General features: G+C 35.0%; 1 protein-coding gene across 4 annotated transcripts; it reads right to left on the reverse strand.

Moving 5' to 3' along the window:
* Window positions 1-3,152: 3,152 nt before the first annotated feature.
* On the reverse strand, window positions 3,153-22,542 carry LOC113494282 (zinc finger protein ubi-d4). 4 transcript variants are annotated; one of them, XM_026872559.1, is made up of 12 exons: window positions 22,432-22,499; window positions 22,193-22,302; window positions 21,362-21,455; window positions 20,863-21,043; window positions 20,339-20,542; window positions 19,896-19,977; window positions 12,228-12,461; window positions 11,181-11,407; window positions 10,859-10,964; window positions 4,818-4,930; window positions 4,299-4,437; window positions 3,153-3,975 (listed from the first exon to the last, which is right to left on the reverse strand). In XM_026872559.1, exons 1-11 carry the CDS (start codon window positions 22,485-22,487, stop codon window positions 4,306-4,308), a joined length of 1,539 nt encoding a protein of 512 aa, XP_026728360.1. In that variant the 5' UTR covers window positions 22,488-22,499; the 3' UTR covers window positions 3,153-3,975; window positions 4,299-4,305. The 4 variants fall into 4 exon arrangements, with proteins under 4 accessions (XP_026728360.1, XP_026728358.1, XP_026728359.1 ...); XM_026872557.1 differs by lacking the exon at window positions 12,228-12,461 and having other exon boundaries at window positions 22,432-22,542; XM_026872558.1 differs by lacking the exons at window positions 3,153-3,975; window positions 4,299-4,437; window positions 4,818-4,930 and having other exon boundaries at window positions 5,541-10,964.
* Between the last annotated feature and the right edge of the window lie 124 nt (window positions 22,543-22,666).

The following is a 22,666-nucleotide window of genomic DNA, read 5'->3' on the forward strand; positions in this document are numbered from 1 at the left end:
CCAATTTAGTTGTCGACTATTCCCAAATATATTTACACATACAAAGCATAATTACATACATATTCGTTACGACATACAATTACATTATGTATGATAACTCTAGGGCAGTAGTTGGTTTTATTTAGATTAATTGACGGTCTGTCATTAGCCGTCTCGTCAAAACGTATAAAAATCTTAAATAACCGTAGATTGCTCTGGCAACGATAATTATCAATGATTTGTTCATTTGCACAAAGTTAGTCTTTTAAAATCAGCACGTATCATACCCATTGTTAAAACGGTAAGATAGAAAAACAAAATTGTCTTATTAGCCAGTTTCATGCTAATCTAGTCCTTCATAATATTGTAAACGTCCTGATTTATTTTCATTACAACCCCATATTTGTTCAAGAAATAAAAATTAAAGCTTGTTCGTAAACTTAAATACATATTTTGTTCGTTTGTTTGTGCGTTTGTTATCTTTTTACGTTTTAACGCATAAATCTGGTAAAATTGTTGACACGTTTAAAATAAATCTATTATTTAGTACATAAGGGGTACACTCAGTTTGTGTGAAATAACAAGTCGATGCTTGTTACAAATAAAATATCCAAAATGGGTTCTTAAACCTACAGTAATAAAATATTACAAAAAAAAAATTTTGCTCTGACAAAAAAACACAATTCTAAGTGTTCAAAAATAATTGGTAACTTTTTAATTTCCAAAGTATGAATAATTCTACCAATAATCTTATAAGAATTACTCACCATCCCTTAAGTATTTCTGCAAATAAACTTTCATACATTCTTACATAATTATACATAATATGTTTTACGACTTTCAATCATGTCTTAATAAAATAAATTACATCCACCACTAGTAATTTTTCATTTTGTAACTAAATTCTACAATCTTTTCGACCACGACATAGCTTGGGAAATGGTTACACAGGAGACACTAAATTGTTTAGGGTCCTTAGTCCTTTAATGTCCGTGTTTCCACATTACACTTAACAAAAGCATCATAGCTAAGGGCGACATTTTGTTACGCGTCTGCTGTGAATCATTCTAGCATACGGCTTTTAGAACCAGCACTCACTGGCAACAAAACAGTTGCAAAGCAGTCATGCACTTGTCTTGAGCCAGTGACCGCTTGTTCTCATACAACGCATACACCCTCTAACATACATGTACATAATAATAAATGTAATGAAGTAGTCACACAAACTGAATGTAAACTAACAAGTTACAATGAAATGAATACTCCACGTAAAGAATTGGAATGCATGTGGATATCGCGAACCGATCACGTCAACATCCAGATTAGTATAAAAATTATAATGAATTGATTTGATCGCGTTTGATTTTATCGTGACGTCATGACATAAGACAATATTGAAGTTGGATGATGTTTTGTTGTTTAATTAGATATTTTAAAGTTATTATTCAGTTTAATAAATTGTGTATGTGTGTGAGTCAAGTAGCCATGTTAATTTTTTATTAAGTTGACACTTTCATGATTAATACATGCGGACAACATCACATACATTGTTCTGAACCCAAAGTAAGTTGCTAAAGCACTTGTGTTATGGAATTCAAATACGACGAAGGTACCACAGACACCCAGACCCGAGAAAATGTAGAAATGTGCATTTTTACATTGACCCAACCGGGGATCGAACCCGGGACCTCAGAGCTAGCGACACCTTGAAACCGGTGCTTACGCCACTCGACCACGGAGGTCGTCTAATATAAATAATATCATGTATAAGTTAAAATTGGGAGACTTTTAAGCGCCCCACACCATATTTGTATCTATAGAGGACTCAATCCATTTCGAGTACTTATTTACTGACTGATATCTTTTACCTCAAGTGTTATTCATCTGTATGGAGATTAAATATGTCAAAATGTACGTAGAATTCGGTATTTACCAAAGACGTCATTACGAATCAAATGCAATCCAAGCAGAAGTTCTAAGGACACGAACAAGACAATCCTTACAACATTAAACATAATTAAGTAATTATTGTTAATGAGCAGAGTATTTGAAACATTAATGTTAACGATGTTTAGTCAGACAACATCTAAACTTTGTTATACATATTACAATATGAAAGAACAGACAACATTATCACCATATAACTAAAACGCAACTTAACTTTAAGTTGTAGCTATTTCACATTAAAGGGGGAGTATGACACTTAAGAGTGACACAGATTTAAGTTGCGTTTGAGTGAGAAAAGTGGTAAAATCGCTGCGACTAATCGCAAAACCGTAATAAAAGGTAGTTTCCGTAGAACTCCAGCGTTTTTCGACACAATGTCACACATTGCGTTATCCGAATTTATTTTATCTTAGAATACATGATACACCCTAATGTACTTATATTAACAGATTTAATCCGCGGCACTTTTGGTGCCACGGACACACTAAATGCAGACAGCGATCGAAGCATAGTGAAACTTACGAGTGTCGGTACGAAGGAGATGTGGAAAGTTGTGACATTTGAGGGTACTTTAAATTATTGATTTAGAATTGAAAAAATCTATCTATCTTGAGATTTATAATGTAAAGTCTACTGTATATCACTTAATGTTTATTTATAGAAAAAGAGGATTTATTCAAATTCACAATTTTTCACAACTCTTTCTCAACCAGGCTGTCGACATCAGTAAATCGAACACAAATCATCAAATCCGTATACATAATCTCACTTACAATGATAAACGAAGCGACTGAACCGGCCGAATCGACCGAAAGGGTTTAATTCCTTATATAATATCATGAATATTGTGCCAGACTACTCAAACACTGTATCAATTTGTATGGCAGAAGTCGCTTGGAGACAGTTTGCGCATTGACTCATATCCAAACTATGAACATTTTTTAATGTCAATCTGTTTCCACGTAAAATTTAAAGTAAAATCTTTGATGATGTTGTAATTTACAGATGTAAACAGCCTCAGACACACTAGACTACCAAGAAATGGACACTTTCGAAGGTAAAAACCTATACACGTATATTATAGTTACGTATAATGACTGGGTTCGCCCGCGACTGAACAGTTAACATTTACACGATATTAGTCTTTAACAGTATTACAATAAGAACCATTAGCTTAGTATAAGATACGTGACTGGAAAGTTTGATCGATTCAAATACCGTTTTTAAAGTAATATTGGGAAATTACGTACTGTTCGCGCAAGAATTACTGGAATACGGATATTTTGCGTTGTTATAAATAACTTAAAGCATCTGATGAAAGACTTTCTTCTAAACATACAGAAATGCATGCTTCACTTGTAACTATGCAATGTCACGTCATTGCGATTTGCGTACATACGTAATTTTCCAACTTAGGCTGAGTATACACATACTGCTTGGTCACCAGACATGGAATACTCCTGTCATCACTAGTTTATTCGGGGCTTCTGCTCCAGAAGTACGTGTGTGTATAACCAGCCTTTAAAATCGTGTGTAAGAGGTAAATAAATAAAAAAATACTAAAGCAAGCACCGGTCGAGGTAGAAAGAGCGCTAACGCAGTGAGTCCAATACGAAACGTTACGTCAAAGAGTTACGGGGACGATGGTTACGTTACGTAGAGTTTACCTTACATTAATAGACGTTAATAATAATACTTCAAATGTTTACAAGAAAAATCATTTTGAATAATAAGGTAAGGAGTGATCTGGATATGATTATTATCTACTGTCTTTATAATAATGAAAATTATGAATTTAGATGTAAATAAACCATAGAATACAACTAAATAATATTAGGCCTCATAAAATTCCCTAAATCTACACATATTTTGTGCTGTGTACCATCGTCCCCACAATGAATCTCACTAAACTATGGCAACACTGTTCACAGTCCACACAATTTATAGCAACACTTACAATGATCACCTGCTTGTACCCAATAACCTTACAGCCGCTATAATTCGTTATCTCGCCTATCTATCTATCTCTCTCACGGCTCCTTATCAATCCTGGAAATAAAGATAAATAATTTTATTAGAGAATTATTTAAAAATTACACTGGCGTCTAGAGTCACATTTCTAACTTCTAACTATGATGGTCTTTCAAAAAGGTATTTAATCTAGCAAATATTAAGACTACGGGTTACGGTAAGAAAATGTTTCATTTTATTTTCTTGGTAAAACATGGTGAGTCAAGAGCAACTTAGAGACTTTAAGAACGTTATAAATTACCTATCATTTAGGTACACGGAATTTGTGTGCCTTATAAAATGTATTAAATGTGCAGAGTGGAGTATGTTTACTGTGGATATACAATTGGCGCGGTCCTCACCCGGTGCTCACTGCTTGTGGTGGAACTCCTTGATGCAGAGCGCGCAGGACCAGGAGCCCTCGGGCGGCGTGTCCAGCGGCGGCGCCAGGCAGTACATGTGGTAGCCGCGGTCGCAGTCGTCGCAGAACAACAGCTGGTCCTGTACAACAACACATACATTTATTATTATTATTTATTATTACTTTTACATTTGATTACCCCCACCATATTTGGTTTGGGATACCTGTTTAACATCTAAGAATAGAAATAGGTTGTGAGCTGACTTCTCACCGAGTATTCCATATAACAATTTATGTTTATCAAATGCTTTATTAATGTGATGTGCAATAACAAATATTCTATTCTACACCTAAACCCCTTATATGTTACCAAATGAAAGCTATTTCAAGTTAAATGACGAAAACCAACCAAATCAGCTTGACCAGACCAAAATTCTGAGGTAACAAATTAAAAAAATACAGAGAAATTGAGAACTTCCTCTATTTTGAAATACTTGATAGTAAATAAGATCGTACTCACATCATTATCACTGGTCCCGCAGACGGAGCAGCACTTGCACTCGATGCACTGCCAGCGGTACTTGCGAACAGACACGATCATGTTCACTGTGAACTGCAGGCACGTCGGGTGACCTGTATAGTAAGGGGATAGTTTAGTTAACTCATCTAACTAGTACTACATAAATTGAAAAATAATCGTAGAGTATACTTGAAGCACTTCATTTTTTTGATGAATTTATGAAGGTACCAGTGGCATTACTACAGAACTTTTTACTGTTCAAAGTCTTTAAATAAAAACTTACAAAATTTGTCAACACAAATAGCTTTAAATAAGGTCGTAGTATGGTACTACTAAACGTAGCTTTTATAAAGCCCACCACTTAATTGATATACCAGGTTGTACCACAAGTTTGACGAAATTGTATTATTATTATTAAAATAAAGAGCTCCAAAATATACAAAAGTAAATTTCACGTATTGTAAGGCACATAATATTCTCTTACCTTGAACATCTTCGATCGCCATCGCAATTATAAACATGTCTCTTTGCATTGCAATATATTACGGAATAAGGGGAAAACATAATGTGCCGAACAATAGTGAAAAATAATAAATTAAATAAACAACACTTATTAACATTAATGACTTACAATTTATTTAGAAGAGAAAATAAATCATGTCTAAAGGGAAGTGCACATTCACTATTCTTCAGCACAGCAATTCTAAATAAAAATCGAATGAATCGAGTTCATACAATTTAATTCTGATAAAGTAGTGTTTTACAAAAAAATAAATAAAAACATTAATATTTTATATATTCTCGGGCTTATGCTAGAAAGGAATATATGTAACGAATAAGAAAACAAATATATTTCTCTATATATTCTTTGGGTATCCGCATTTATGCACTTCCCTGCAGGCATTTAACTTTGGAATATAATTATAATAATAATATAAATTGCCGAGACTACCTACATAAGGCAATAATATAATTTGGTACCATCGATAAACAATTACAAATAACTGGTACTTTTAAGTACCACGCGACACAAGTTTCGCAAAAATTGAGTCTATCTAAATAATATTGACTTATTTGTAAACGACATAAAATTGACAATAAATAAAATGTATTTATATTTCGATAATATAACTATTATTAAATATTTTAGTACATTTCCTATTCATGCATCTATAGTGATTATAGTAAAATTATTATAAATATAGCCAACATTGTCAACGAGAGTGTATATAACATAGAGGGTGTTCATTTGAGCTTTCTTAACTGTAATTCAAAGATATGTTCAGTATTTTTACGTAATAATCTAAATCATTTCATGGTTAAACAAATAAAAACCATGACTGAAACAGTTTAAAACTGTAAATAATCGTCAAAAAGACTATGTTCATATGCATATAGTAGAACAGATCATTCAAATTACTAAGGTAATAGACCGAAGCTAACCGATTACATAATATCCCTTATTGTATATATTGTTCTTATGAGCTAGTCAATTTACTAACTCCACCAGACAAACGGAAATAAAAAACTATAAAAATGTAATAATCAAAAATGAACGAACAGCTAAATAAGCTCAAATAAACACCAATTACACAAGAGAGATACATTTAACAAATACGAAATCTATAAAGGGTACATTTGCACATACTAAGGCACCTAACAGACAAGACGATATTAATATAATATAAAATCGGTAACTAGCCTAACGCTTGGGGGCCTACCACCGTTATTACAGACTCTAATCAACTTTGTCACAATTGAATGGAAATGACATTTCGCATCGTTTACTCGTGACAGAAACCTGTCATTCTCATACAATGATTATCGCATTGGCTAGTAAGGAAGTTGTTTGAGAGACACTCTCAACGGAGTGTAGTGCGTTATCTCGCTTGTACAAATGCAACAGTGCTTCATTAAAGTGGTAGGCCCCTCGTTCAGCAGATTAAGTACATCGGTACTATGCCGAACTTATTCATTACACATCGATATTGGACACAATTGAAAATCTTTGCTCTATTACTGGGAATATGTTTTTGTTGTAAGTAAGTTAAAAACCAATATTTAGTATGCATTCAGCTCTTTTTATCATTCAAATAACAAATTAACAGAGGTTTCAGTTATGAAAATTCCACAATTGTTAAATTCCATAACAGTTTAAAAACAAATAGAACTGTGGAACTTTCAGAGTTTAGTATTAAAACATATTTGTAACTTAGTTGTTATAAGCGGCATAAGCTTCAAGAGTGCATGTTGACAATTTAATTTGTCAACAGCTACTGAAGCTATTAAATTCAACATGTCACGCGAATCCTATCACTGCGCTTGCGCGTAATTAAAACAGGTATAACCTAGTAACCTAAGGCACTTAATGATACGACTTGAATTTAACGACAATAACATTGATTATGTTGATAATACAAGTATCAACGAGGTTTAATGTTATGTTGAAAACGCAGATATAGAGCAATAGAGGCGGATACGAGTCCAACAAAGATTATAATAAGAGATTAGAAAAGTAAATTAGTGAAGGATTGCACATTCACTCGCAACGTACTTACAAATTAAACGTTTCAAAGCTAATATAAGAATATACTATGATGATAATAAATTGTCAATATTTAATAGTCAGAATTAAAAATGATAAATTTTAAACCTAATTTCGATTAAAATTCTCTTAAAATTAAAAAAAAATATTATAATTATAGGAATGATATTATGTTCAATGCGTACGCGCAATATCTATGAATAAACGAGTTAGTCATAGGGTCCTAACGACATCTTATAAAGCAGATCTTACAGTTGTGGACGAGAGAGGGCGGTACGTATGATGTAGTGCGCTGTCTTGCTCCCACATCTGTAAAGTCCTACATTAAGAGATGGTTAGGGCAAAAACATCAAAGAAAATACGTGTCAGCCAACAACGTGGCTTATGATATTCAATTTTGATAATTTATCTACAATATATGTAAGTAATAGAAGACAACGCGAAATAATATACCTAATAGTTTTTGACAAATTAACACATTATTTTTGCAAAATCTTTGGGTTACAAATGTTGATAAAAGGCACGTAAAAGCTCTATGTAAAATTATTAAATGGGTAGTTATAATTATGTACGGGACCCGTCTACGCTGTATTTATATACTTAATAAGCTAAGATTATAAAACAGTGATTGGTGAAACGTTAAGTTTTTATGCAGATCCATTGTCTATTGGTTAATTGTTGAAATTAATGTGCAGTTAATAAATGGTTTGACTTGATAGCAACACTAACAACAGAACTGATATTGTGGATATAGATGAAAACGAGGAATATTACTTTTTCATAATGAAATACGCTGACATGACAGTGTCCTACATGTAAGCATGTGACATTCTAACTTCAAACTTGAACTATAAAGAACATAGTTTTGTTTTCTTTGACATTTAGTAGCAACACTTAAATATATACGTTTAAAAAACTGTGAAAGGTAATGCAAATTTGCCTTTGAATTAAAAACAAACTGACTATTTATTTAAGCTTAAAATAAGGCATTTGCTCTATTGTCTACACTACATATGTAGAGTAACAAGTCTTTCTTGCCATATTAAAATATATAAAAGGTTTTGCTAATATGAATATGAATCATCATAATAACCCTACTCCTTGAAACTTGGTCACATTCAGTGGTATAATAGTGTTATGTAGGGTAACTACTGGTGTTACTGTTTGGCAGTTTTGACGAGTATTTTGAGCTGCGCAGTGACTCTGCCCATGTACGAATCAGCTTTAAGTTTGCGACGTACTCCCGCTGATATCATATTAACTTATTATTGATACTGTAAGTGCTGAGTTGTACGTAGTCTACTCATAACTACATACAACGCGAAACGTTAATAGTATATAGGAGTCAGTCACCTACAGAAGAATCAAGATCTTATACTGATCTTATCTCAAATGACTCTAGGGCGACTGGTTTTCTTTACGGATTTTCAAATTAACACAGATTACATTGCAATAACAACTTGGCACAAATATTATACCTATACCAAACAATTGTAAATACAATGAATAATAACAATTGTAACGCAACTAGATAAATTTAACGTTGATCAACAACTGTGAGAACTATAAGAATTGCACGTATAAAAGCCGAAGACACAACAAACCGTAGCATTAAAAGTCAACCTTAACACACTGAAAATAAGAATCAAATCAATTTGACTCATATAAATCTGCGGTATTCAAAAACAAACGTTATTCAAGGGACAATAAGACTCAAATCCGTATTAAAACTTATGTTAATGTTAATAAGAAACACAATACACCTATCTGCGTAGTCGGGTAACTGTATAAAACGCGTGCGAATGACTTTATTGCAGCGTGACTAGAAGGCTAGGACAAATGAACGATCGGTGAATATGGAAACCAATGGCCCGAATACTAAAACGACAATCAGTATGAGCTTGACGCAAAGTGTTGTTGTCTCTGTCTTCTTAAGGGGTGTAGTCGCGACGTAGGGTCATACTTAAGATCCGACCTTTCCTAAATGACGTTATTAAGCGCCTGATTCACAGATGAATTGAAAAATTTGTCATTCTTTGTGTAAAAAAATCTGTTAAATAATTTAACGGAAACTTATGTGGCGGTGGTTGAAAAGGCCATAAGTCTATTTACCTATACATTCCACTTAATAATGACAAAAACAGATATGCTTTTTGTTGCTTTTAAATTAAAGAATGTCTTAAAAATAAGTTGTACATTTTAGTATCGGGGGTAGGCTTTCCATAACACCGTTATTTGGCATCAAGCGAAGCTATAACTAGACGTGTGTAGTGTTGCCAGATCATATTAACATTATAAACTATATAATAAGTAAACAACAAGTTATATACTTTTTGACTGTTACATATAGATATAAGCATTATTTTGGAATTTCTTGGGAAAGTAAAAAACAAAATACAGTTTCAAAATATTATAGCTGTGTTCGTAGTTTAAAACATGGTTATGTAGTCAATAACACTAGGTGCTTCTTAAAAATCTCTATCTCCTTCAACTCTTTTTAAAAACTTGAATATTAATAAAAGCGATGTCTTTGTCTTTAGTGCTTAGCAGAAATTTTTTTTTTTATTTTCATGTAATCTAATTACAAGAAAAAAATATTAAAAACTCAATTTAATAACAGTTAAAATAAAATTTTGTACATAATCTGTAAATCATAAGTAGAATCTGGTAATTTCGCGAAGATAAACTGGCAACACTAAATATGTGTACATGAAATCATGTAATTTTGATAAGGCACTTGTACTCACTAAAAATAATAAAAAACATTAAGGTATAAACATTACAACAGACAACAATTTAAAATATCTCATCATTTGGCATCCATTGTCACAAGTGTTGTATTTTACATGGCAACACCAACATCACATAGGGCAACATCGACACACAGATTAAAAATTCACAATGATATGTGATATAGTATACGGATATATTATATTTGTATGGTCATATATGACGTAATATATTGAGACACAGATTCTGACAATTCTATAGTGATGCTATTCCTAATCTAATAATATGATTACAACATTACAACTACGAAATATGCGCCAAAAGTATTCAATATTCATTCGAAAATTAATAGTACGAAATAAAATCTGGAATGTATAATTTATAAACTAGCGATAAAACAATCATTCTCTTTGGTAGTACCGACAAAAAGACACGTGGATGCGTACTTTTGTGACAAACATACACACATAATACTCGGATTAGTGATTGGAACCGGTGACGAGATCACGATCACAGTCGTATGTGGGGCTCTGGCGGGAGGGGGGGGACACGGGGTACTGTCCGTACTCGTCGTGGAGGAGTTTGGTCTGCGAGGCGAAGTTGTCGAAGTCGTCGGCCGAGTAGCTCATGGAGCTGAGTATCTCGACGACGCCGTTCAGTTTGATGGTGTCGCGGAGGTGTCTGTGTCGCTCGCACACGCGGTTCTCGAGGTGGTAGCAGGTTGTCTTGGACAAGCCGTTGCGGGGAGGCCTACCGCGCCGCTTACCTGATCGCCCGCAGTCCGAGCAGCTCACCAGCTCCTCGGGGGTGCCGGTCTTCTTGTTCTCACGGTCGTCGCCCAAGCAGAAATCACAGTACGGTGATGGTGATGCCTATAATGATGAAGAGTTGCGGATTACAATTCCAAAAAACGTGTACAATGTGTGTATTCAAAAATCTACAATTACATATGCTCCTTTCCCGTCCTTCTCTGCGGTCAGAAAGAAACGACGCTACAAAATCCATTTCATTTAGATACCGTGCTGTATAGTCAAGTACTTGAGATAAGCTGTATATAACCGCTAAAATACCACTTCATTAGAACTTACCCCTTTCGTAAGCTTAGTAGCGGAGGGTTCCTTATCGTGCGGCGTCGACGCGGAGGGTACGGGCGCGGGCGCGAGCGGGGCGCTGGCGCTGGCCGCAGCTGCAGCGGCGGCGGCGGCGGCAGCTGCAGCAGCGGCCAGAGGCACGTGCGCAGAGTCCGAGCTGGACGTGTCAGCTGATGCTGGTCGAGGAGGTGGCGAGCGACGGGCCACTGCTGCTGCTAGACCTCCTACGAAGTGACGATTACATTGTATTACTTACATCAACTAAAAGTACCTGGCTTGCACAAGCTAAATTTTGCGATAACGTGCAGAAACAATTTTACTGCAATAATGCTTTTGCTAGTTTGGTAATATTGTAAAAAACAAACAGAGCGAGAAGGAAATTAACAAGAAATGGAATTAGAAGCAGGAAAACTAATATAAGATCTAACCTAACGCGCTGAACAAAAAGTATAGATAAACTTAGAAAAACGACGACGTGAAACCAAGACATGTAGGCAACTAAATTTAAAAACCATCCTAGTTATAAAACCAAAATAGACTAAGTCCTTTTTAAAACACATCAGAATCATCTCAGCTTCATTTACAACAGCTTAAATTTAAAAATTCCGCAAGGAAAATCACAAATGATATTTTTGTCAGAGCTGAAACGGTACTGATGGTTCTATGTCTAACCCTCGGGTGGCGGGGTCGGGCGTCGAACTGGTGGTGGTTCCACAACGCTGGCTGGAGAAAGATTCACACAATTACATACGGTACCGCTGACAATTATAGGGAGTCTGTTCATAACTTGTTCATATAAATGTGTATTTTAAATATTTCATAGTTACATAAAAAAAAAACAGATACAATACTCTTTTATTATGACACACTGTAGTAAAAGGACCAAAACGAAGGATCGTCACAAGTAAGCGCCGAAGGAACATTACACAACGTACCAAAATACACATTTTTGACAAATTTTGATGAAGTCCTTAATATTAAAGTTATAAATATAGAGCCAATCTATCTAGACGATAATAAATATGTGTGTGTGTGCGGACTGACCGGTGCCGACGGCGGGGTTGTTGAGGAAGGTGACGTAGCTGTCCTGGTACTCGGTGGCGGGCTGCGCGGGCGGGGCGGGCGGCGCGGGCGCGCCGGGCGGCGTGTGCGCGCCGCCGCGCGAGTCGCGCGAGTCGCCGTCGCTGGCGCCCGCCCCGCCGCCGCCCGCCGGCTCCTTGTGCGTGTGCGTGAAGTGGTACGTCAGCCCCGGCCGCGTCTTGTACTTAGCGCCACACACTGGTACACAGAAAAACCCCCATCAACTCACTACACCCTTCGTACATACAAAACAACACAACACAACACATAATTACATCGAATAAATACTTACCACCGTGATGCCTCCGTCTGCCGTTACATTCACACTATACCGCGATCAAATTAAAGTACCGTCAGGAAAATAGGTTATAGCGTCAACAGAACAGAGCATAGAGGAGGCACCACGACGGCATCGGCGCAACAGTGTGTAACGAAACCTTCCAATAATTATCCGTCATCAATCAATACCTAGTTTAGCGGTACGTGGATTTTATAAGAACATTCTATACAGATGATTGGTGCACTCTTTGACGAATATTCAAAAGTAAAGACAGACTTTTTTTCAGAAAGAAGAATTAGATAGAAGTAAAATGAAGATGATTAACCCAGCAAGAGTGCACAAAACATCTCATCAATTCTCTAACAGGTTGAGGTGATATTTGGTAGAATGTTCTCATAGAAAGGTGGTGGAAAGCCGGCCCGTCGTGATTGACTATCTATGTTCAGTTCTAGAGGACGCACGCTTTGGGGCTGTTTGATTGATGACTTCAAATCTATGGGTCCGCCCAGCGCTAACACTGACGTTAGACATGTGGTGCTGTCGATTCTGCACTGAAATAAAGCTTGTACACTTAAAACTAACTTTATGGAGCCTAGTACTGTTCGAACTAGCACTTTAAACAGTAAATGGCATATGTGAAAAACCACAGCATTTTTTTTAGCGTAAACATAATGGCAAACATATTATGCTTGTTTTCTTTTTACTTTCTGTTACAAAGTTTCCTGAAAAAACATCACATTTTCGCTTTAAGTCAAGAAACAAAATCTACAGCACACATCATCAAACTTGGAGTCCAATCAATTTTATCAACTAACACAAGAACAAACATTTCAAATACATTGGATAATTTTATTTGTTATTCAACATAAATATTTCTTGTATAAATTCATAACAATCTTTGGGTGATAATATTACACTGGCGTGCAGTAAATTAAACTACGTATTCGGTTTGCCTAAACAGCAGCGAAAATGCATAAATATTTGTTAGAATTTTCTGCACGGCAGTGTATTTTGGATCTAAGAATAACATCAATCGCCTAATACTTCACTGCTCCATACATACAAGAAATAATAGAAATATGAACACTATTACCGGCTGGGCATCGCCGGGGCAATAACATAGCTATATAATAAACAAGGAGTAACTTAAAACTTAACCTATAAGGTTGATATTGCTCCGGCAATGAGTCCTCTGTAAAAATCGTATGAAATCTTGTTATAAAATATTATTTCATTCATTAATTACTGTAAAATTTGTATAAAAACAATCCATATTTAAAAACATTTGTCAACATCAACGCGTAGGTATTCGTGTAGGTAATTTATGTCATATTTCCTCACATTAAATAATAAAATGTTATTGATAACTACACATATTAAGAATAATACAATGACTAAAATTTTACCTTAATACTGTAATTTTGAAATTGCATGTCCGATAAATAAATAATATTATGACGATATATTGCTTTAGAAGGAGTTTACAAGTTTTTTTTATAATTATGAACCTCACAAAACAGGCATACCTACAATGTGATAGGCCCGCCCTGAGTATGGCGAGATGAGATAGACTATTTCGTCAGATGAAAGATGGTCAATAGAAGAGGAAAAGGGGGGCTTTTCACCCATAGTGGGAAGAACTTGGATGACAATGAAATCTTTAGATAGATACAGACCAATTTACAATGATATACGCGATTGATAGTTTATATCGTCGACAAAACATAAAAATAATTATAAGACGGAGAATTGCACCATATGTTTATGGTATGGTATTGTAGGTGTGACGGGGTACAAGTACAACAGAATTGTAACATTAAATGGAAGACATTAGTTTGATAAAAACAGTGTTTTACCAAGATGAGTAGAAATACAAGGGAGTGAGGACAAACCAAACTTATCTCATAACATTATGTACAATAATTTGAAAAACTAAAACACAAATATACTTGTTACGTTGTGTAGGCAAAATCATGGTCTAAACAGCTTAAAATAGACAGCAAAATAATTTACCATTAACAAAATCAGTGCAAAAAGGCAAGGTGGCAAACTGGGTATCGAAAACGTCGACCGCAAAAGTTTAGTCATTGCTTGAAAGTTGAAACGAAGAAGAATTTCTTATAATAATTACGAGAAAGAAAATAATAAATAAACTATCACAGACACATGAGTCGTACACTTTCAAACCAATCGGTGCGTTATTCAAAACATTGTGATATAAATTGTGATTGTTTCATAAGATCCGGTTTAATAAAGGTTGAGGAAACTGTGACTGATCTTAGTAGGCTAATATAGCATACAGCGATAAAAATATTTATTTTAAATCAATGACAATTCATTATTACAAAAAAACGTTTTTTTTTCTCAAATATAATAAATACCAATAAAGAACAATATCTTGACAAGCCTACTGTTTAATATTAAAAACTTTGCAATATTAATTTCTTGAATAAAGTTTTCACTCTATTAATTAACTGTTTTTAAAACGATTGGTCATTTGTTAACCAGGGTGTGCAAAGCTTTATAGCCGACGAATCTCCAAGTAACAAACGTTTTGAGAACTGAAATCGACCTCACTTACACGAGCTTGCTTGACTTCGCTGTTGCTAATCTACCTGAATCAATCACAACTTCACATAGAAGAAAACATGAATAGATTCTCTTTACAAGCAGATTCAAATTGAACACGCAATTTTAAACCTTAATCACCTATTATGTCTTAGTCCGCATAAAGAGAATCGCTTGTAAACAATTTGTAAAAGATAATGACTATTCTAGCCTACATTATAAATAACACAACTACGCTACAGTACTCTGATAGTAGGGATAATTACGTGGCAGTGTATAATATTTCAATTCATTGGTGTTTTTAATTTCACTTTATTTGTGTTAATATTTTTGAACTTTTAGTGTGTAATTGACTGTGTCTAGGGGTGCGCGTACACTGTGTCGAGAAAAACGAAAAAAGAACTGACATATTGAAACTGAACAATTACAACTTTGCGTAACCATTAAAATGTATGTAACGCAAATGTTAATTAGAACTATATTCGAGTGTACGCACACTTTATACCTCGGTATCGATTGCCTACGTTTTGCTACAAATATCTGTAATGTACACGAATATTTTCACATACGAACTGTAGGAACACAATTTATAGGTTTAGAACACATGGCGCACACAATAACAAGCGTTGTCGACGCGTACAAATTACACAGTGTGCATAGGCTCTACAACATTACATCAATCGATATTCACAAACGACATGACACATCGAATGTACAAAATATATCGAAAAGGCTCTATCAATGTTTATGCAAAAAAATATTCGTGTACCTACAAAATCTTTATACTTAATTTATAATATTTATATAATTCAATTCTATCTACTAGCATTTTTTAAATAAAGTCGATTTTCGTATGCGCCTACGTTCAATATCGGTAGCAAAACGTAGAAAACATACCAACATTTCATTAAACGACTTTAGAGCTTACTGCCATCCTAAGGAAGTAATATAAGGCAACTTATGCCTAAGTATTAACGCTTCACTCCGTCGTATGGACGTGAATGTAGTTAACAAATTATACAATAAAGTTAGGAGTTCATTAAAATAAACCGTCTCACTGAGATGGGGTAACCAAGAATTTAAATAATTTAAGAGCAGATTGAAGAAGTCTAAAGGAATATACAATGTGTATCTACATAACTTTAATATGATTATTACCTGGTTACACCTGGTCATAGTGGTGGTCTTAAAACAGTTCCAGTACATTTCTCCGAGTACTAACGTGACAAAGTCACGGCTCCTGTCGTAAAGGAATGAAATTCCCTCAAATTTGTAATTTCCTATTCGTTTTCTAATAGGATGTACCAATGTCTAGGACAGTCGCTAAGGACAGTTCATTGTGCCGCCCGCGTCCAGGATAGCAAAGTCATTGATACACATTGTACATAATGAATGTTAATAGAAGATATACCTTCGTTTTCTAAAAGACTGATCAATATAATCTGTTGTCAAATCTACTGATTTACGGCTGAGATTGCTTGAACAAAAGACTTACAACCAATCACAGTTCTTCAAAGGTGAAGATTTATTGGTATCCACCATCAGATTTACGCTTTTTACCAAGCGGCGCAGCACGCTTTTATATTTAGTGTCAATATCATTCATTATCAGTCTTTAAGATGTTGAAGGTTTAGTATAAATAATATAGAATCGATTACTTCATTTTCTCGCGATTTAAACCCAGCACATTCTTTATATTAAGGCCTCAAGCAGTACCGACGTTTCATGTCAAATAGAGTTAGAATATAAGTTATGCAGCAACTATCCTTGTCTGGGCGTGGTTTGAGAATTCTCAATTGCCTTTTGAATTTCAATTTTATATTTTTATTGCAGGTTTCTCGGTAAGGTAGGTTTCTTCGTATATTGTTTTATTCCAAAATTACTCCTTAACGTCTAAATTTATGTTATTCTTAATATTCGAGTGTTTTGAGATTTAAGGTACATTTATAACAAAATTTGACAGCGAAGCAAAAGCCAGTCCCTGTTATTTATTTTTCTATTCCATAAGATTAGCTATTTACCTAGTTGTTTTATATCTACCCTAACCACGCCCCTAATTGTTTTATACTGTAACCACAAATCTCAGTGAGACCGTCAAAATTTGGCCTTAACAATAACTCAATCTAAATGCATTATATTTTCAATATTAGAATATAAATAATTAAATAAAAATGTCCACTAATATCCTTCCAATTCCTAACAGTTTGCAGTGTTCTATACAAACGAGGTTTCCATAAGATTTTCTTTATTTTGACCAGTAGTTGGACGTCTACTGGCCGCTATTAATGTATACCTCATAGTGACATGTAAAGTACACACATTTTGAAAACTAAGTATTTTGTTATTTAGTAAATCTAAAATCCATAAACAATCCGTAGGAATTTAGGCAAGACTATACTTGATATTACCATGAAAATAAGTATAAATTCCTATGATACTCTAAAATACATAACATACACTTATAAACGTACTTTTTCAACTATTTTTTGTTGTTTAATAAATGTCGTTTATATAAAACACTATACAAACATTGCCTACTTTATAAATTTACCTAAAATTTAGCAATTTCATTAATTCCGAGTTTAGAGATTCTTATACTACCTACTATACACATACACACGTTCATACACAACAATGAAAAGGCATATTTGCGACTTGTAACAGAGACCCGACTTACTACTGTACGTCTTTTGTATATATGGAAGATTTGTTTCATAATGATTTAATAGTTTCTAGTTTTTAAATAGCATCTAAAGCATTTCTGGATGCACAACGAATTTAAATGCTTGCCTATTGCATAAATACGGCACAGAAAGAAAGTAGACAAATATAGTGGATGTAAGTGAGATTCCCACTTAAAGGTGACTATGTTACATATATTGGAAGACTATATATTTACAGTTTTCGACCACTATTTTGGAAGTCGCAAAATTCACAACATTGTACTGTATACGTAATAACATCGAATAGCTGCCATTTTTCTAAAGTTCTAAATTTAACAGTGAATATATATTTATGAAGAGATCCAAGAACGAAATTGGATGAGTAACATCCTAAATTATCTATTATCTCTACACTGCACTAGATAATGATAACATGACACTTAAGGGCGACATTTTGTTTAAAATCGATCTTGAAATGGTTGAAAAACAGCGTAACATGTTGCATCTATGATCAATTAATCCTACTAATATTATAATCGCGAAAGTTTGTATGTATGAACATTTGTTCCTTTTTCACGCAAAAACCACTGAATGGATTTAGACGAAACTTGGTACACAGATAGCCAACGTGGGATGATTTTCACGGGCGGGCCCTTGGACAACAGCTAGTTTTATTTACAAAAGACGTACAGTAAAAAGTCCCAGTCGTTATTGCTTGCTACGCTCCCGCCTAGATTACTATAACACTACATTACAGTACTCATTGGCCCTGCTCTATAACTAGGCATGTTAACTTCAATGATACATGTCAACCTATACTTTGTGGTTAGCTGACAATGTTGGAATTTTACAAAAAGTCTGTCCGAAGTCTATTTTTCGGTTTAAAAATAATATTTTGATACATCGTCAAATCAAGGTTTTATCTTTGTTGGTTGTATGGAACAATCTGTGAATAATTTATTTTGATAAAACTTGATATCGGATAGGCTTGAAACCCAAAGACGGGGTATTATTATTCAAGTATTCTTTCTTCGCCAATTTTATGATATTTCCACATTTACATGCACAATAAAGATTTCTACAATTAATTTACTACAACTTTTCCTTAACAAAACCGCAAGCATTGACCGCTAACCACAAACATACCATTGAATTGTTCTACAAACGCTCAGGTCCTAAGTTACACCATAACTGTTGAGCAAAAATTCACTTTGTTTCAATTACTTTATAGGTTGTTTTACAGTAGACAGACAACCACTAATTGTAGACAAGATAATTATGTATTTTAAACAAAATTGGCGTCGAATTTAATAACGTAATAATTATATTATATTTGTAAATATGCCAAACATTTTCAGAGATTCAGTATTTTCTTTGTAATATTTTGTTACGGAAGAGATTCTAATAAGATTCTTTTACTCAGCCTAAATTGAGTACAATTTTTATCGTCTGGCAATACACTGTGATATAATAGTTCACTGTCGCTCTGTCTACTGTACGGTATTGCACTTGTAGGAATGTCTAGCCGTTGAAACTATTGAAGTTTTCGATGTCGGGGTATAAACTACTCTAGTGTATAACTATTCCTTATATATTGGTATTTCTTGATTGGTGTTGCTTTTGTATTCGAGTTAAAAGTCAGCTTGCCGTGGGAAATCGTCGTATTTTGAACCTTTTAAAAGAATTTCCACTAATAATTACATTTAGGACTCATGAAAATCTCTCGTGCAATATATAACCATCATAGATTTATTTTTAAAAGTCAAGTTAACAATTGATAAACTCTCTTCTTATAGGTTGCATACTAAACAGTTTGAGTCCTAATAATATTTAGCTGATAAAAATACAGTTGGGATAAAATATGGTAGGTAGTGTATTGTACCATGACAATAATTTAGACAAGTGTTAGTCAAGTAATTAATTGCGTAGCTTGGGAATGTACTGTTTACAGATACTATTACTTACAAACATCCCTATACAAAGTAACGTTTTTAAATGTCACTTTGGATAGAACTTCATGTACGTCAATTTCCCACGACATAGCTGTAGTAACATGATATGTGTGTCGGCTGTGCGGACCTGAGCTAAGGCGCGGGCACTAGTGCCTCCTCCGAGACTTACGTTCGCAGCCGAAGGGCTTCTCGCTGTCGCCGGGCACTTCGTAAGGCAGGGTTCCTTGTGCGCGCTTCCCTCTACCTCGACCCTGGAATCATTATAGCAGATAAGCACCCCAAGTTGCTGTATATGTTAAGTGATTTAGATTATCATGTTAGTTCATACTCAGCGTGAAGAGTTGTGGGTTCAAGCCTTACATCACACAAGGGTCACCCCATTTAAAGTGATACTCGACTGTTTGTTTTACATTCAAAGTGTGGTTGACTTTTATCAGCCTGCATGAAATTGTAAGTAAGACACTAAAAGATCCAGAAATGATGCTGGTAGCTGGTGTAGATGGTGGTAGGGGGTAAATAGCGCTCATTAGAGCGGCGCAGGCAAAAGCGGTGTACGCCTGGAGTGATTAGACGTCATAACCCCTGAAAAGTATAGTATGAGTGTGTGCGTACCGCCCGGCCGCGCTTGGCGGGCGTGTCGTCGGGCTGCGCCTTGCGCGTGCGGCCGCCGCGCGAGCCGGGCCCGGTGGGCGTGGCGCCGCCGCGCCGCTTGCGCCTGTTCGCGTACGTGTCGTCGTAGTAGTCCTCGTCAGACTCCGGGTCCGGCTCCTCGCCCGTCTCCATCTCCTCCATCGCTAGCTCGTCGTAGAACCATTCCTGGGGGTAAGCTTAAGGTTCAGTATCGTTTTTGATCCTTTAGGCTAGTTCCAAAGTTTATAACAGACCATAGCTCTAAAGTCTCTTTGTATTGTATTGTATACTTTTGACGGATTTTCAGGACAAGAATGTTTTAAGATTCCATCAGTTGCTTCTTATTGAATGACTAAAGCTGATGCTTAAATATAGATACTTCTTTAGGTTCCAGCCTACAATAAATACAAAAAATCACCGCCAAACTGACATATTTGCATTAAATCACATGTTGCAATTAAATCAAAGTTTAAACCAATCCCAAGTACTAAAACTAGTTAACTGACCTTAGGATCATCTTTAGCAGCAGACTGCGAGCCGTCCCTGCTGTCGTCCCCGGCGAGGGCGTCTCCCGGTACCCCGGAGCTGTTCTCTCCCTCGCCGATGTTGTCCGCGATGTCGGACGCGCCGTTCCAGCCCCATCGCGTTGATGACATCGTTAAGTACTGGCGGCGGGCTTTGCGCCATCTGTGGTGATTATAATTTGGGTTGTATTACAAAACTGGCGAGTGTTTTTGTAGACATACTTAAGCTAATATAGATTTGAATCATTGTTAGTTCTTCGAGTTGATTGATAATAATAAATCACCATAAATACTGTTGTTCTGAATCAATTAATCTGCAAATAAAGTTGATAAACAATAACCATTTTCAGTGACATCAAAATGCTGAGAGCTTACTGTCTAATCTGAAACCTGATTTCGAAGAATATTTTGAACTATTTGACTTGGCAGTCCCACAGTCATAAAACTAGGTTTAAGAATTATTTGCATCTTGTGTTCTTACCTCTGTGCTGGATATGTGTAAACTTGTCCTTCTTTCTGTCCTGGCATACGCTGTCTTCTTGTCATGAATAGGTTGCAGTGGCTCTGTGCGACACCTGCAAAATAAGACTATTGTTTTAAAGTGAACTCTGGAGGTGTATTCGCTGGTAAAGATGTTTTCTTTACTATGTCTGCCATCTTTAGAGTTATTTTAGTCAAAATAACAAAGTTGTTGAAGGCCAAATGCATAGTCCATTTTAGTATTTTACATGGTCATTGACTTTTCTTCAACATGACCTCATCTAAATAACAGTTTAGTACTGTTAATCAATAGATTTGTTAATAATAGAATTCTTAATTTTGAAAATGTTTCGTAGTGAAGGTATAGAAGAACAAGACCTTAAAAGTGTCATGATAATTGATTATTCTTTAACATGTCCTTATCAAAATAACAGTTTGGTAGTCTTGTTGAGAAGTTTTTTAACTGTTATCTGAGGACTACTGGTTATTTAATAATCCAAATATTTTAAATTAAAAATATCCTTTAATTTTTGGTTATTGAATAATTTTAAACACTCAAAGTCACATTTAAGCCATGATGCTCCATAATGCTGATTTCAATTTTATTGATTTATAGAGAAGGACAGATAGTTCGAGCAAAAAGGACAGATAATGATCTAAGGTGCAACTATTATCACTTGATCAATGATAAATATTGCGTGACTATCAACAAAATAGGTCAGAAACACATTATCACTGATTACATTGTTGTGTATGTGATAAAACATGAGTATGAGTTTTTAGAGAGGGCGTTGTAGTTTTATTGTATTTATGACAACAATCAACTGCTTACCGGTCTGTGTGTCGATGAACGGCATTCGCATCCTCCGTTCGGCACATAGTCGCGAATTAAACGTCGATGAGTTCTCAATAATTTCTTTGTAACTCGGATCATTGAGAAAACTGTAACACCCAAGGAAAACAAACATCATGATTTTACACTAAACATACATACGTAATACTCGTAAATTATATGCCTAAGTAAAAGTTAGATATGGTTACTGTCATATAACTAGAAATAAAATCGTTTACCTTTCGATTTTAGTTAAATTAGAAGGATTCACTATCTGAATCTCGGCCGCCGCCATTTTATTAGCAGACAGACGCTACTTTGGTGACGTCAAGTGACGTTTACTGTTTCCGGTTTCTCTTGCCATGTAATTGTACAAAAACTACTGTGATGAAATATTACATTAATTAATCAAATATAACAACAAAAGTAACTTCGGAAAACTAGCACAAAATTCAGCATTAGTATTAAAAGTCT

This window comes from Trichoplusia ni, chromosome 5, assembly GCF_003590095.1.
Source record: "Trichoplusia ni isolate ovarian cell line Hi5 chromosome 5, tn1, whole genome shotgun sequence".
In the NCBI taxonomy this organism is placed as follows: Eukaryota; Metazoa; Arthropoda; class Insecta; order Lepidoptera; family Noctuidae; genus Trichoplusia; species Trichoplusia ni.

Coding starts and splice junctions, on each gene's coding strand:
- LOC113494282 (XM_026872558.1), bottom strand. CDS start 22,487: ATGGCGGCGGCCGAGATTCAGATAGTGAATCCTTCTAATTTAACTAAA. Junction 12,462..19,895: donor GAAGCCCTTCGGCTGCGAAC/GTAAGTCTCGGA, acceptor TCTGTGTACCAG/TGTGTGGCGCTAAGTACAAG. Junction 10,965..11,180: donor CTACTAAGCTTACGAAAGGG/GTAAGTTCTAAT, acceptor TCATCATTATAG/GCATCACCATCACCGTACTG.